The following is a 16,069-nucleotide window of genomic DNA, read 5'->3' as shown; positions in this document are numbered from 1 at the left end:
AGTTAACAACTATTTGGCAGGATTGGTAAAGTCCAATCCATACTGTACAAGGCATATACAAAAGAGAAGAAGGCCAAAGAACACAGGGTAGACCCAGGAAAATATGGAGAAACAACATCAAAGAAACACTATAGAAACTTCAATTAATAATGATTGAGGCTGCCAGAAGAGCAAGAACCAGAATTTTGTATCTCCCTTGATACCAGGAGGAGGAGGAGGAGGAGGAGGAGGAGGAGGAGGAGAAGAAGAAGAAGAAGAAGAAGAAGAAGAAGAAGAAGAAGAAGAAGAAGAAGAAGAAGAAGAAGAAGAAGAAGAAGAAGAAGAAGAAGAAGAAGAAGAAGAAGAAGAAGAAGAAGAAGAAGAAGAAGAAGAAGAAGAAGAAGAAGAAGAAAACATTAAAATATATTTGCTTCATGTAAATATTGTTTATTTTCTTGAAAACCATATATCAATTTATTCATTTTTATAGGAAGGTGCTGGTGCAAAAGGAGTCACAGAATGTGCATGTCCCACCTCTTCCATCTCCTTTTTGGAGAAAGGATCTCCTACCTCCACTTTGAGGGATTATGCAAGAAAAAGAAGATACTTTTCCTACACCCTGGACAACATCCAGCCCATAGCGGGTAGCATGCTGAAAGAAAGCCCAGGGCTTTTGCAAGGTTTAGCTCCCCAGCCCTGTTCTAGATTCAGACATATTTTGCATGGAGTGTTGTATAAAAGAATTATCCAAGTAACATAAAAGGTAATTGCCTTGCACACTAAATCTAATACTGGTTTCATGCAGCTTTTATTGTATGTGTATCCACATTCTTTGATTTTATCTGGGCCTCCATAAACTACCACACAAGGTGCAATATAATAAAGATAGAAATAAGACTTTCAACTTGGCCATGAATGAAGAAGAAGAAAATGTATACTAGATTTGTGGAATTCTTGGCTGTCTTTGGATTCCATCCACAGAAGTTGGCTACTAAGGCTGCTGCTGGTACTGTAATTCTTGGAACCAGATGTGGATTTCCATGTATCTGAAAGCCAAGGAGAATCACCGGCGTCTACCCTGCAGTCAAGGGGAAAACATATATAACTTAATTTACATGGTTCAGGGTGATAGCTTTGAGAGTTATTTCTTGCCCAACCAAAGGAAAATAAGCTAACATCAAATCTTCCTGCTACCAAAATAAGAGACAGATGTAAACCAGGCTTCCTATCCCAAAGGAACAACTGTCCATCAGGTTGAATAGCAGGGGAGAAGAAACATACACAAAAATTCAACAATAGTTTTACTGTAGGCAGGAAAGAAATTGACAAACATTTATGTTTCCTTTCTTATTCATCCTCTTGTCAAACTTCTCTCTTGCAGGCTAGATAAAAACAATTAAACATTTAAGGGGCCTATATAAAGAAGAATACTTAATAGAAGAAAAAGGGATAAATTGCCTAAAGAAAGCCGATCTCCTGAGAATATTGGAAGAAGAAAAAAGTTTATTGAATGGAAGAATAAATCTCGAAGAAGTGACATGGGCAAAAAATAAACAAAAATAATAATAAGGCGGCAGGCCCAGACAGACTTCCTGCCGAATTATATAAAATTCAACAAGAATTATTAGGCAACAGATTGCCTAATTTAACCTTATTTAATGAGGTTTTGGACAAGGCAAAAATTCTGTGATCATGGAAGGAAGCAATGATTACGATTATCCCAAAAGAAAAAAAAGATCAAACAAACATAGGAAACTATAGGCCAATATATTAAATGTGGACTATAAAATCTTTGTAACCATAATAGCTGAAAGTCTCAAAAAATATTAAACAAATTTATTTATACAAATCAAAATGGCTTCCTCCCATACAGACAACTTAGGAACAATGTAAGGACAATTTTAAACATCATAGAGTATTACGAAGATCAGAGTGGAGAACAGGTAGCACCAGGGGTGGGATTCAGCTTTTTTTGTAGAAAGGTGTCTATTTTTTCCTGCTTTTTATTTATTTCCTAACACCAGTTCCTTTTGCAGCCCGCTCGGTTTTTCTTACATCCTTCAGAAGGACTCACACTCCATGATCACCCCTTGCGTTCCCAAATCCAGCCGGTCACGGCTCGTGTTTGAGCTAGCAGCTGGCTGGGGTGCGGCTGGCAATCATGGAGGAGGTGAGGTCCTGCTGTTTCCGCAGAGAAAACCCACAATCACACACCTGGTACACTCATGCTTCTACTCCCCTCACTAGTAAGATTATAAATTTGAAGTGATATTCACCTGCTTTCAAGCAGCTGTTGAGCGGAAAAGCCCAAGGACTCCCTTTACTACCCTATACCTTCCGGGCTGGGTCTGTGGATGTTGTCCCTGGACAAAGAAGGTCCATGCTGGCTGGGTTTGGATCCGCGGGCCCGGTCCAGTGGCAGGGTTGGCTGGAAAACCTTCATGGTCACCAATTGTAGAAAGGTGTCAAAATGCCTTTCTTCCGAGGATTCAATTTTCCCGCTGGGAGAGCTCCGGCGCAAGGATACGGACAGCTGCTTGAAAGCTGGATCTTTTTATTTTTCAGGAAGGCGGTGGACAGCGAGAAGTCTGCATTCCTGGGCTAGCTAGCTTCTTATGGTAAGTCCCTGGTTTTTTATACCCTTTTCTCCCTTTGTGAGTTGATTTCGTGTGAATGTTTGTATTTGTGCTTAATGTGTCAAATTCTGTTTGAGTTTGTTTTTATTCCTGCCGGAGGGCAAACTCTGCGGGGTGCGGAAGGCAAACTCCGTGGGGTGGTTAGATTGTATTATCAGTTTTTTTCCTAATCTCTTTTAGCTTTATAATGTTTTTTTCATATTTGTCTTGTGGCAATCTCCTGTCTGTCTCTTTTGTAATTTATATTTTTTGTGTCTTTTGTCTGTTTGTTTTGCTTATTTGGTATGTCCTGTGTTCGTAAGGGTTTCCTTTTCTTATTTGTCTAGTTTTTTTTAATTATTTAGGCTTTTGTCTATAGGGATTCTTTAATACCTTTTATTTGTTTTATGGCTGGCCTGATATTCCCCTTTGGCTTTTCCTGTTTGAGTAACACTACTGTCTTCATAAAGTTCCCTTTCCACATTTTAACAACTGGTTCTGTGGGCATGACTTAGTTGGTGGGTGTGGCTTGGTGGTTATGCGACTAGGTGGGCATGGCCAACTCGACATCACTCATGTCAAGGGGCGCTTCTCCTTGCCTGGCCTCTCATGACAGTGGGGATGCTGCAATGGTCATAAGTGTGAAAAATGGTCATAAGTCACTTTTTTCAGTGCCATTGTAACTTTGAATGGTCACTAAATGAGCTGTTGTAAATCAAGGATTACCTGTACAAAATTACAAAAAGCTTCTTTGCTTGCAAAAAGCTGCCCTGAATACCAATCATTAGATTAAAAATACCTGCAAGCCAGAGTTACAAATCAGGCAGGGTGCCAGAGCACCTTGAGGAATGAAAATAGTTAAAATGCAGTGATAACTATCAAGCAGCCATCTCTTGCTCATAAAGTGAAACCCTTTAGCAGAGAGGTCATTTAAGCTCTCCAGAAAAAGCACACCCAGAAAAAGCAATCCTTAGATCCATTTGCATCACTTAAAGCTGGTCTCACTCACCTCACAAGATATCCTAAGGAAATCATCCAGATTTAAGGAAAGGTCACACGCCCCCCCCCCCGAAAAGCAATAAAAAATCAGTGCCAACCTTGCATCCTGCCTCTTGGAAGTATACCCCAATAGGACAGTGCCAGATAGTATTAAAGCAGTGAGAAAGACCCCCTCCCCAGATAGAAAAAGAAACCATGAGGCAGGAAAAAATTCAAACACAATACAAATAATTAAATCACAACAGTAGCTGTTGCTTGTTGAAGCTGAATAGGGTAATTATCCCATTAATAAACACAGGATTAAACTTTACCAAGCACAGAATTAACCTTCACCAAAAACCAGTTTTAGACCAAAACTAAGAAAGAGTATATAAACTCATGTTTGAATGTCAATCTTTCTAGCTAGCCAAGAAGCCTTGCTGAATGTCACTCATCTTGGTTCCCTGTCACTAAAAGATTTGCTTCATTATTCAATTATTTCTTCAAAGTGCTGATTGTCCAGAGAAGTATTTCCTCCCAACAGCAGTGTAAAAAATCTTAAAACAACCCTTCCCCTTTAAGAAAGCCTCAGAAGCTCCAGAGGCAGGAAGTCTAGGCTGTCTGCCAAGAATGTAATAAGGGTGGAAAAAAACCAAAAGGGGATTGCTTCTAACTACCGGTTCTCCGAACTGCTTAGAAAGTTAACAAGGGATTCTATAGAACCGGATAGAACCAGTAGAATCCCACCCCTGGGTAGCACTATTGTTTTTGGATGCTAAAAAGGCATTCAATAATGTAAAATGGAGTTTCATTCTGCAACAAATTATGTATATGGATTTTGGTCAAAAATTCTTAAATGTAGTATCAGCAATATATAACAAACAGGAAGCCAGAATATTGATAAACGATCATACAACAAATAAATTCGAGATACAAAAAGGAATGAGACAGGGATGTCCATTATCACCATTATTATTTATTTTGACACTAGAGGTACTAACAAAAATAATTAGGAAAGAATTGGAAATAAAGGGATTAAAAATAAAAAAGAAGAGTATAAATTATAAGCCTTCGCTGATGATTTGGTTTTTATTTTAGAAGATCCACAAAATTCAGGACCAAAACTTATAGAGCAATTAGAGGAATTTGGAGAAGTTGCAGGGCTAAAAATTAATAAGGAAAAAACTAAAATACTTACAAAAATATTACAAATGTACAAAAAGAAACCTTAACTAGGATAATGGACATCCAGATGACAAACAAAGTTAAATATCTGGGGATTGTGATCTTGGCGAAATGTATAACCCTTAAAGAGGATAATTATACTCCATTAATCAAAAAATAATGGAAGATTTTAGGAAATGAAATAATTTAAGACTCTCTTTTATGGGGAGAATTGCGTCCATAAAAATGAACACACTACCAAAATTATTGTTTCTATTTCAAAATGCTCCTGCAAAATTAGAGAATTTTTTTTTGATCATTTGGATAAGCTAGTATCGCAATTTATATGGCAGGAAAAAAAGCCCAGAATCAAACTAAAATTGTTGCAGGATGCTACTGAAAAAGGAGGACCTGATTGGGAATTATATTACAGAGCGGCTATTCTGACTTGGGTTAAAGATTGGATAAGTGTCAAGAATAAAAGAATGTTAACATTAGAAGGATATAACCTATAGGCAGGGTGGCATGCCTTTTTGTGGCAAGACAAACAACAAATTCATGGTTATTTTCAAAGGCATAAAATTAGGCAGGCTCTACTAAATGTATGGAATAAAACTAAATGACAAATTTATATTGAAATACCAACTTGGTTATCTACATTAGAAGCGTTAATGTATCCACATCTACTATGTTGAGGGGAGGTCATTACATATGAGGATATATTAGATGAGAAGGGAGAGTTAAAAACGAGCCAGGAGTTGAAAGATTTGGGATTTGAGATAGAATGGTGGGCTTATTTGCAATTACAATTGAGGTATAGCAAAGATATGAAAGAATGGGGAATCAGTAGATGGAAAACAGAATTAGATAAAATACTATTAGGAATAGACGAGAAATTTATTTTAAAAATGTATAAAGTATTATCGGAATGCAAATTGGAAGAGGAAAAGGTAAAAGAAACGATGTTGGCCTGGATGAAAGATTTTGGATATGGTATAAATTTGGATGATTGGCAAATTTTATGGGATAGAAACAAAAAAATAACTTTGACGGCATCGTGTAAAGAAAATTTACACAAAATGTTTTATCGTTGGCACATCCCACCATCAAAATTGGCAAGAATGTATCCAAAATTATCCCCTAAATGTTGGAAATGCAATAAAGAAATTTCGCAAATGCGAAAAAGTCCAAACATATTGGTTGAAAATTAGAAATTGGTTAGAAGAGATGTGTAAAATTAAAATAGAATTTAGACCTGAAATCTTTCTACTGGGAATCAATGTGGGAAAATATAATAAAGAGAAAACATATTTAATAGTCCATGTCACCACTGCTGTGAGGCTATCCCTTGCCCAAAGATGGAAAGGTAATGATATGCCAGATGAGATGGAAATAATTAGAAAAATTTGGATGTGCGCTGAAATGGAAGAAATAAAAATAAGACTAAATCTGATTATTACAAAACATGGGAGAAGTTTTACCACTGATTAAAAAAAAGAAAGGAATAAATGTATTAATGATGACTAAAGTTTATGTATATATGTAAATTTGTATTTTTTGTTATATGTATTAATTGATGATGTAAGATAAGCAGGCATGTTGGGATGTATGCATCACGTTCATTGTTTTTAAATGCTTTTTTCTTTTGTTTCATCAATAAAAATTTAATTAAAAAAAATTAAACAAATGCACAACAATCCAAAAACTTTTAAAAAATAGTTTTATTACAGAAAAGCTAAGAAACCATTTTGACAGAATTCCACCAACTACTATCATAACGACTTCTTAGCTTTTCTTCAGTAAAACTACCACTGAAACTACTTTTTACAAGTTTCTGTATTCTTGTTCATTCGTTTTACTGTTTCTTATCTAGCCTGCCAGGGAGAAGTCTGACAAGAGGATGAGTCATGAAATTAAATACTGTGTCTTCATCAGTAGTTTGGCCATAAACGTCTGCAATATTTCTGTATTTATGCCCAGGAGACTGCGAAATTATAAAAGTGTCTGACATCTGTTTTAACTCTCAGGTTACATTGGTTTATGGCAAAGATTTTCTATTTTTATTATTTGGGTGAATTGTCATAATTTTACACTGACTTCACTTTACAAAAACAGAACAAAAAAATTAGAACATTGTCTTTTCCCCAAAACAGGGCCAGACATAACTCATTCCAGCCCTCCCTCTTAATAGCATCATATGTTCTTTGACATTTAACTCCAAGAATAAATATTCAGAAAGAAACAAGCATTCTGGATCCTTAACATTCCAGCTATCTCTCACCTATGTTTGATGATCGTGTCATCACTTGCATTCCGATATAGTCCTGAAAAGAAGGAAGTGTAGAGGCTGAGGTTCTCCTGTTCTTATTTACAATGTTTGTGTCATGGCTGACAACAGCACTCTCTGCTATTCTGAATAAACCCTCTTTTTCAGGAATAAGCAACATTTTATCTGCAGGCCAACCATACATTTCCTCCAGTGGCACCACTTCTGCAGAGAGAGGTAATTATTCAAGGAATTTCAGAAAACAACAGGCATTGGTGGGACATTTAATCCTTTGTTTGTACTCCCTACTGCAGATAACCCTCCACCACTTTTAAGTGGTGTCAAGTGTCAAAAACATCATCAAAAAAGCACAATAAAGAATGTTCTTTCTGTGCCAACTCAGAAAGTTCAAACTGCCCAAGGAGCTGCTGATCCAATTCTACAGAGGAATTATTGAGTCTGTCATCTGTGCCTCTATAACTGCCTGGTTTGGTTCTGCAACCCAACAAGACAGATACAGACTTCAGAGAGTAATTAGGACTGCAGAAAAATCAATCACTACCAACCTGCCTTCCATGGAGGACCTGTATACTGTACAAGTCAAAAAGAAGGCTGTGAAAATATTTACAGACCCCTCACATCCCGGACATAAACTGTTTCAACTCCTAACCCTCAAAACGACGCTATAGAGCACTGCACACCAGAACAACTAGACCCAAGGACATAATTCCCTCAACACTGTCAAACTATTAACTAAGTCTGCATTACTATTACTATTAATCTTCCCATCCTTCCTTTCACCCATCTCCTCCCACTCATGACTGTATGACTGTAACTTTGTTGCTTGTATCCTAATGATTTTATTGACTGTTTCCTAGTATGATTTGATTGCTTATTGTACCCTATGACTATTATTAAGTGTTGTACCTTATGATTCTTGATGAATATACCTTTTCTTTTATGTACATTGAGAGCATTTGCACCAAGACAAATTCCTTGTGTGTCCAATCACACTTGGCCAATAAAGAATTCTATTCTACTCTATTCTTTTTCCCTTCTATGGTTCCAAAGGCACCTACGGAATTGCTAAATCTTTGACTGACCTTTGCGAGCACCGATGGTGTTGTCTGAACACAGCCAAAGGCAGCCTCCCTTACCTTCTCCAAGGGCGTACCGTCTTCCACCACCAAACTGCCTGGCTTGTTGCTGGCAGACATAAACCGCCAGCACCATCAACATGATCCAGAGTGCCGAACCTACGCTGGCAATGAAGACAGGCTGGCGCACTAGTTCCAGCATGTAGTTAGCTGACAGAAAGTCTGGGCTCTTTGCCATCTTCTCCACCATAGGCTCTGGAATGAAATAAGTTCAGGTGATGGAACAATATGACACTGAACACATATCCTATGTGTAGCCTCCAGGACCCTCAACATCCATGCAGAAGACTATGAACCCATATACATGCAAGAAGACTCCAGTTGAAAGCAGTTGACACAGAACACTGTCGACACTGAAGAACTAAGGGCAGTGTAATGGATTAGAGGAGCTTAATATCAGTTTTGTAAAAAAATATATATAAAAAATTTCTCACAAGGCCGGGAAAAAAAAAGAAATTTTTCACCTAAAGTACAAGATGCAGATAGTTCTCAACTTACAACCAAAATTGGGACCAGAATTTCTATTGCTAAACAAGGCAGTTTTTAAGTGAGTCATGCCCAATTTTGCAACATTTTTTGCCATGGTTGTTAAGCAAATCACTGCAGTTGTTAAGTGAATCATTCTGTTATCAGATAAATCTGGCTTCCCTTTTGACTTTGCTTGTTGGAAGCTGGCTGGGAAGGTTGCAGTGGAAATCCTGGGAAATAGATCCTGGGCTGCTGCAACCATCACAAATAAATGCCAAGTGCCTGAAATTTGACAACGTGACCAGGTGGACACTGCGATGGCTGTGTAAGTGTGAGGACAGGTTGTAAGTCACTTCCTCATGGCTATAACTTTGAACAGTTGCTAAATGGATGTTTGTACATCAAGAACTACCTCTAGCTGGCACATTTCCTATTAGCATCACATTTGCCATTGCAATAAGATATTAAAACATAGCCTCTGCAACTAAAAGGATGCCCTCAAAGGGTGCCCACTATACGGACACTTACTGTAAAATAAGAAAAGTGCAAGGAGACAATTTCCAAAATACAGTTATTTATGTCTCAAGGAATGATTTTCAAAAAGCCATTTCTGACCTGCAATACCGCATACAGGATTGCTAGCTATTCCAACACCTGCTCCATTGATTGCAGCTACCTTCACACAGTATTTATGCCCACTTGGGAGTCCTATTGTTTCCAGGCTATGTGTGTCTCCATCTACTGTCCTGTTAAATCCTGGATGAGTTTCATTGCCAAGGAACCAGACCTGGGGGGGGGGGGGAATGTAAGAGATAAAAATCACTTTCCTGGATTACATAAAGCAAGTTATTTTCTGCAAAACTGAAGAATGAAATCTCTGAGAGGCCAAAAGTTGTGGAAACAAAGTGTCCAGCAGCTCCATTCAGTCTGAAAAATAGTGAGGAAATGGTTGTAGTTCACTCGTTTTTGGAGTACCACCAGATCCTTCCTGCTTAGCAGAGAGAAGCCAAACTGAAATAACAAGCAAATTTAACACTTGAAAGGGAATGTTATTATCAGAATGGGACAACTCACCACAGCCAGCTCACTGTGGGATAATTTAACTATTCAATTTAATTATTTAAAATAAATAAAATAATAATAATTTTTGTCATTGACATTTCATTCTTGTCCCTCCTTTTGCATTCTTTCTTTAATGATTCTATTTCACCATTTCTTTGATATCAGTGTAACTCTTGTCCCACAGTCAGTTGGCTGTGGCGAGTTGCCCCATAATGAGTTGGCCATGGCAGGTTGGTTGTGGCGAGCTGGCCATGGTGAATTATTATAGATCCATATAGTCTGCTTTATAATGTATAACTACACAGAACAAAGCAAAAAAAGAAACAACACAACACAACTAATCTTGCTTTCCTTCCTATAAAGATATTCACAGTCAAGATTCCAAACCGTCCACTCCTTAACATCTTTTGCATCATCCATCTCTGAGGTTGCTTCCATACTGTGATGACCCGGGGTGTGGCACAAAAGCAACAAAGTCACAAAAGTAGGTAAAGTCCCTTTAATACCTCCAACTTGGCCCCCAATGTCCAGTTACCATTGGCTGGAGAAAAAACTCTCCCAAGAGCAGTTTTTAAAGGGAAGAAATTTAGCCTGAACCAAAAGTACATATAAATTATAAATAAAAAACCAACACAAACCATGCTGCAGACTTCCAAAAGATAATGAAACACACACAGTTAGGAGGACAGCAGAACCCAGATAAGCCTTGACAAACAGAGATAATGCAGGCTTTGCTTCCAGCAACTTTGCTGTGCATAGTTTGCCTTTTTAAACAGTTTTCCCAGCTGCAGCTAATGAAGGGGATCAGGGCCCTTTCCTCCCCCGTAAATCACATAACGCATGTTGCTCCCTTCTCTGTTCCTCCCTGCATGCCCTAGGATGAAGAGGGGGTGGCTCTGAATGCCAGCCGAACTGTGCCCTTCCCCAGTTTCTTCCAAAGGCACTGGAGCCATACTCCTACTCCCTGTCAGCTGCTCAACCTCCCCCTCAGAATCAGATTCCAACAGGGACATAACACATACTTCTAACATTTCCTCAGTATTTAATATCTAAACACCATACCTGATAAGCCTTAATGATGCCATTGTGGGTATCTGGTGGAGGGGGCTCCCAATGAAGGATCACAGTGCTATTCCCACCTCTGGATACAGTGATACTGATGATTTGTGGAGCAGCACTTGGCACTGAGGAAAAGAGACAGCACTAGTTGGAAAGTCTATGGATATTCTCAATCACCCAGGTCATGTTTGTCCTGAAGGTGCTTTTCCAAAAGGCAGCTGGACTTTTCCTTGAATATTTATTTATTTTTTATTTGGTTTGTCAATTGCTTACAAGATAATAGGTATAAGTAAAAACATAGTTATGAATACATGGATACATATAAGAAAAATAAAAGAAACAATAAGACAGGGACGGTAGACACGTCTCTTAGGAAAGGGGTGAGGTCAATAGTAGAAAGTCTAAGGTTAAAGTTTTTGGGGTTTGGGGAAGAAACCACAGAATCAGGTAGAGTATTTCAGACATTGACCACTCTGTTGCTGAAGTCGTATTTCCTGCAATCAAGTTTGGTGAGATTAACCTTGAGTTTGTATCTATTGGTTGCTCTTGTATTGTTATGGCTGAAGCTGAAGTATTCATTGACAGGTAGGACATTGCAATGTATGATTTTATATACTATACTTAGATAGGGCCGAAGGCAGTGTAGTTCTAGGTTTTCTAGGTCTAGAATTTCAAGTCTGGTGGCATAAGGTATTCTGCAACGAGTAGAGGAGCGGAGAACTCTTCTTGTGAAATATTTCTGGACTTTCTCAACTGTGTTAATATCAGATACGTAATGTAGGTTCCAGACTGATGAGCTGTATTCAAGTATTGGTCTAGCAAATGTTTTGTATGCTCTAGTTAGTAGTGTAATATTACCAGAGAAAAAACTACGCAAGATTAGGTTAACAACTCTTAACGCCTTTTTGGCTATGCAGTTACAGTGGGCTCTAGCACTTAGATCATTAGAGATGAGTACTCCAAGATCCTTGACAGAGTTTGGATCATCAACAAGGTCTTGACTATTCAGCCTGTATTTTATTTTCTGATTTTTTTTTGCCAATATGTAAGACAGAACATTTATTTGTTGAGATTTGAAGTTGGCATTTGTTTGACCATTCTGATACATAGTCAAGATCTTTTTGAAGGGTAGAAGTATTGTCTGTGGTATTGAACAGCTTTACATCATCAGGAAGAGAACGCAGTTGTTCTTGATATGTTCACAGAGGTCATTTACGTAGAGTATGAAGAGAGTTGGTCCTAGAACACTGCCTTGGGGGACACCACTGTTGACAGGTACAGAATTTGATAGGACGCTCCCAATTTTGATCATTTGTTGTCTGTTTGGCAGGAATGCTTCTATCCAGTTATGCAGTTGTCCAAAGATACCATAAGATTTTAGTTTTAGGAGTAGTTTGTCGTGTACCACTGAATCAAAGGCTTTACAGAAGTCTATGTAGATTGCGTCTATTGCTTTGCCCTGATCAAGATGTATAGTCCATATGTTTTTGCAGTGTAAGAGTTGCAGATTGCAGGATAGTTTTTTGTCTAAGTGGAGCATAATGGATTGGTTAATAATTGATTCCATGACTTTACAGGTGACAAGACATAAAGAGATTGGTCTGTAATTTTCAACTAGGCTGAGGTCTCCCTTTTTGAAGATGATCAATTTTTGAAGAAGTTCAATTATTATAGACCAAGCATTATCTCTAAATATTTGGTCTTGAGGTACTGAAATAGTGGAGGTAGTAAAGTATTGGAGGTTTGTTGTGTAAAGTTTCTTTATTTTTCCTTAAAGCCACATTTTTTAGTTTTAGTTTTGTTTTGTTTTTGTTTTAAAGAGGAAGCGCTGTTTGATAGATTTGAATGGAGAAGATTTGAATGAGCTCACCAATCATCTACTTTGGAGTTTGGAAAGGATGAGATTTGGTTGGGGGGTTAGTAGAGGTTGTCCAATTAGCTGAGTAGGAATTTAAATTCAGGCTGACTAATCAGCTGGGTGACTTAAATGGAGCTGGGTGATTTATATGGAGACTATCAATTCTCCGTGAGTCTCCTTTGTTCTCCCCAATACATTTCGCTTCTCATCTAAGAAGCTTCTTGAATGAGAAGTGAAACATTTTCAAGGAAAAACAGAAACAAGAAAGTCCCGTTGCCTTTTGGAAAAGCACCTTTGGAATACTAGTTGAAAATATTTAGCAGAAGCAAGACCACCCACACCTTAAGCTGTTTGGGAACCCAGGACTCCTCCATCCATTACTTCATGTCTATTGTGACACTCCTTGTCTCTTCAACCACCCAATGTGTCTCCAATAGATCCAGAGGGAAAGGTGAAGAAATTTCAGATCATTTTTGCCCATAAGAATAATAAACTCCTACCCACCCCCCAAAAATTGCTCTTCTACATCCCACTCAAGGCCACCTGAAGAAAAACATAACAAAATAAAAGCAGGAGGAAAAATGAGAAGAAAAAGAAAGTAGGTGATCCCACAGCTTTGAAGTATGGGCTCTGATTTCCTTACAAAATTTAGTAGTTTTTAAACTAAAAAGGTTTCCCTGTAAGCTATTAAATTAAACAATATTGGTCAAAATATAGTGATAGGTTTTTGTACCTTCCTCTGGGATGTACAGATGTCTCACGTTGCTGTCTATGCCGTGGATCTTCCCCAAATATGGTCGCACCTTGAATTCATACTTGTAACCTCTTTCAAGTCCAGGAATAATGGTCTGCTGGTCTCTTGCGACGTCCCATTCAGCCCAGTGTGCTTTTGTGGGCAGCAGAGAATGATAGAACACCTTGTAAGCCTCTATGGGCTGGGAAGTTGGGGTGACCTTCAAGCAATACAGTAATTGGAAATGGGCTTTAGTGTATTCCTTCTGGATAAAAAGAACATTTGTTTAATGTTGTAAGCCACTTAGAGTCACCATGTAAATGGGAGGGAGGGGGAAGGAGGGAGAGAAGAAGGAAAGAAATGGATGGGGAAGGGAAGGGAAGGGGAGGGAAGGGAAGGGAAGGGAAAGGAGCTTGTACAGGCAAAGCAAGAAATGAAAGCAAAATGGGAGCTAACCCAGAATATTCACCCTAATTTTCAATTATGAAACATTTGAAATGTTAGCCCAAATTTCTGAATTTCAGATTTGATTAGGGACCAATACTGTTGACGCAGAACCTGGCTGAAAAAAATGCAATAAGTGAAATAAAATGATTCAAAACCCTTTGAAGTAAAAAGTGGCGATGAAGAACACTTTAAAAAAAGAAAGTAAAATGGAGAATATAAAGTGAATTATTGCATGAGGATTTGCACAATTAGGATTACAATTATTGTTGCAGTTTTGAATCTAACCAGTCTCTGAGGTGGATGAATAATATATTTGTTTGGGGAGACTCCTATCCTGCCAAGCTGAATTTCATTCTTTTTGAAACTTGATTCCTGTGAATCCAAGAGCACCTCTCAATTTCTCTCCTTCCCCCTCTCTTTTGCATCCTCATTTTTAGATCTTGCTTCAAAATTGTTTGTTTATTTTATTTACCTGCTTTGGGCTACATCACTCTTCTTAGAAACTATTACTCTGCTTCTCATTTCTAACCCTCTGACCATGCCTGGTTCCTGCCATTACTTTGTTGTTTATAAATGAACCCACCAACCTAAATATAGTTGGAGTCCATTTTATTTATAGAAACAGGAATGTTAATTAAAACCATTTTAAATCATGACTCCTTGTCATCAAGAATATCTAGATTTTGATCTATTATCACTTCTCAAGTCACCCTTTGACATTTCTAACTCACCTTCCAATGCAGATGGGCAGCTGGAGCAGAAGGGACAATAGTCACATTTACTAGGCAAACTCTGATCTCCATCAGTTCCTTTGTAACATCTTTTGGCCTGTTCCATTCCTTCTGCCTGGTATCTAGTGGATCTAAAGGCCAGAAAAGAAACCCAAAATATATATGTGAACCTCAACTTTAAAGTACATGAAGGACATCCAAAGGTGATTTTTCAAAAGGCAACTGGACTTCCTTTGTTTTTTTCTTGAAGAAAAAAAAAACAATTCTGAAAATCATTGAGAGACTGCTAACAACCAGATGACAAGGAATATAAATCCTTCCATTCTCCACCATTCAGTCAAAACTGAAGAAGTTTGGATGAGAAACAAAACGTCTTCAAGATAAAACAAAGAAAGTCCAGTTGCCTTTTGAAAAACCACCTTTGGGACAACCATAACCTGGAGGACTGAGAATCTCCATAGATACCTAACAGACAACGATACCAACGGTTTCTTTGTATTTGGATGTGACCTGGCCTTAATTTAGTGGATAGCAGTCAGCCTAGGACAACATGAAGCCTTTAATCTAATTTCATATGGTCCATTGCCTACTTTTAACAACCTAACCCCCACCCCGACTCTTGGAAAAGCTCTTTGTCTTCTTCTTCTTCCCCTGTGCTCATTACGCAGCTTTTAACAGATCACCCTTAAATAATCTGTATATCCCTGTTCTAGAGGAATTAATTGGGGAGTTAAGTCATTATTTAGTGGTTCATCTGGGAAAAAACAATGCTAGTTTTTTTTTTATTGTCGCTGAAAAATAAACTTGTTGTGGTGGGATAGGGGGTTGTTATTCTAAGAACAAAATAGTGCATTTCGGTAAGTGCTTGTGAAGGAAAACTCTGGCATTTAGTCAGCAAAGGTTTTCTTCTTCTTTTTTCTTGCTAGCCTTGCAGAGAAAGTTGCTCACCTTCCACAGTTAAAGCTGCCTTGGCAAAGATGGTCCCTCCATGGCTGTAAGCAGCACAGATATATTTCCCAGCATCACACATTGTAAGATGGTGGATTTGAAGGACATTTTCTTGGTCTACTTCATACCTATGAGGAAAGGCCCAGAATTCTCAGCTGGCCACAGTGACCCCATTTACATAACAAGAAATAAGCCAGGGTTGGTTTTTCTTCCTTCCAAGGAATACTTTCAAAAACTCAATAATACATTGTGTGATTCTCCCCCCAATTCACAGGAATACTTAAAAAAAATAGATAATGCATTGAATGGCAATATTATTTGGTCCACCATGAATCTGCCATCTATCAAACTTCACTGGGCATCTCCCAAGATATATTAATACGTGATATAGAATTTAGCAATAGCATTTAGGCTAATATACTGTATCACCCCATGGAACATAATAGCACTCTTTAGGTGGTTTACAATGTAGAAGCATTATTTGCCTATTGTCCCCAATAATCTGGGTCCACATTTTATTCACCTCAAAAGGATGGAAGGCTGAGTTGACCTTGAGCCTATCTGGATCAAGCTCCAGACCGTGGGCAGAGTTAGCCTTTTAAAC

At 38.2% G+C, this 16,069-nt stretch overlaps 1 protein-coding gene across 2 annotated transcripts in view; it reads right to left on the bottom strand.

Moving 5' to 3' along the window:
- ROBO4 (roundabout guidance receptor 4) overlaps positions 1-16,069 on the bottom strand; it is a 67,545-nt gene that overhangs the window by 30,314 nt on the left and 21,162 nt on the right. For both annotated transcript variants that reach the window (XM_087969678.1, XM_087969679.1), the window contains exons 6-13: positions 15,466-15,593; positions 14,518-14,648; positions 13,340-13,559; positions 10,752-10,873; positions 9,243-9,414; positions 8,160-8,354; positions 7,018-7,060; positions 918-1,057 (exon numbers count right to left, since the gene is read on the bottom strand). In XM_087969678.1, the coding sequence (XP_087825804.1) occupies positions 918-1,057; positions 7,018-7,060; positions 8,160-8,354; positions 9,243-9,414; positions 10,752-10,873; positions 13,340-13,559; positions 14,518-14,648; positions 15,466-15,593 (1,151 nt within the window). The remainder of the gene's footprint in view (positions 1-917; positions 1,058-7,017; positions 7,061-8,159; positions 8,355-9,242; positions 9,415-10,751; positions 10,874-13,339; positions 13,560-14,517; positions 14,649-15,465; positions 15,594-16,069) is intronic.

The sequence above is a fragment of the Notechis scutatus genome, chromosome 7 (assembly GCF_049901735.1).
Source record: "Notechis scutatus isolate UNSWTSFEM ecotype Mainland chromosome 7, rNotScu1.2, whole genome shotgun sequence".
In the NCBI taxonomy this organism is placed as follows: domain Eukaryota; kingdom Metazoa; phylum Chordata; class Lepidosauria; order Squamata; family Elapidae; genus Notechis; species Notechis scutatus.
Note: the sequence above shows the minus strand (reverse complement) of the source record. Positions and strands in the feature narration are given on the sequence as shown.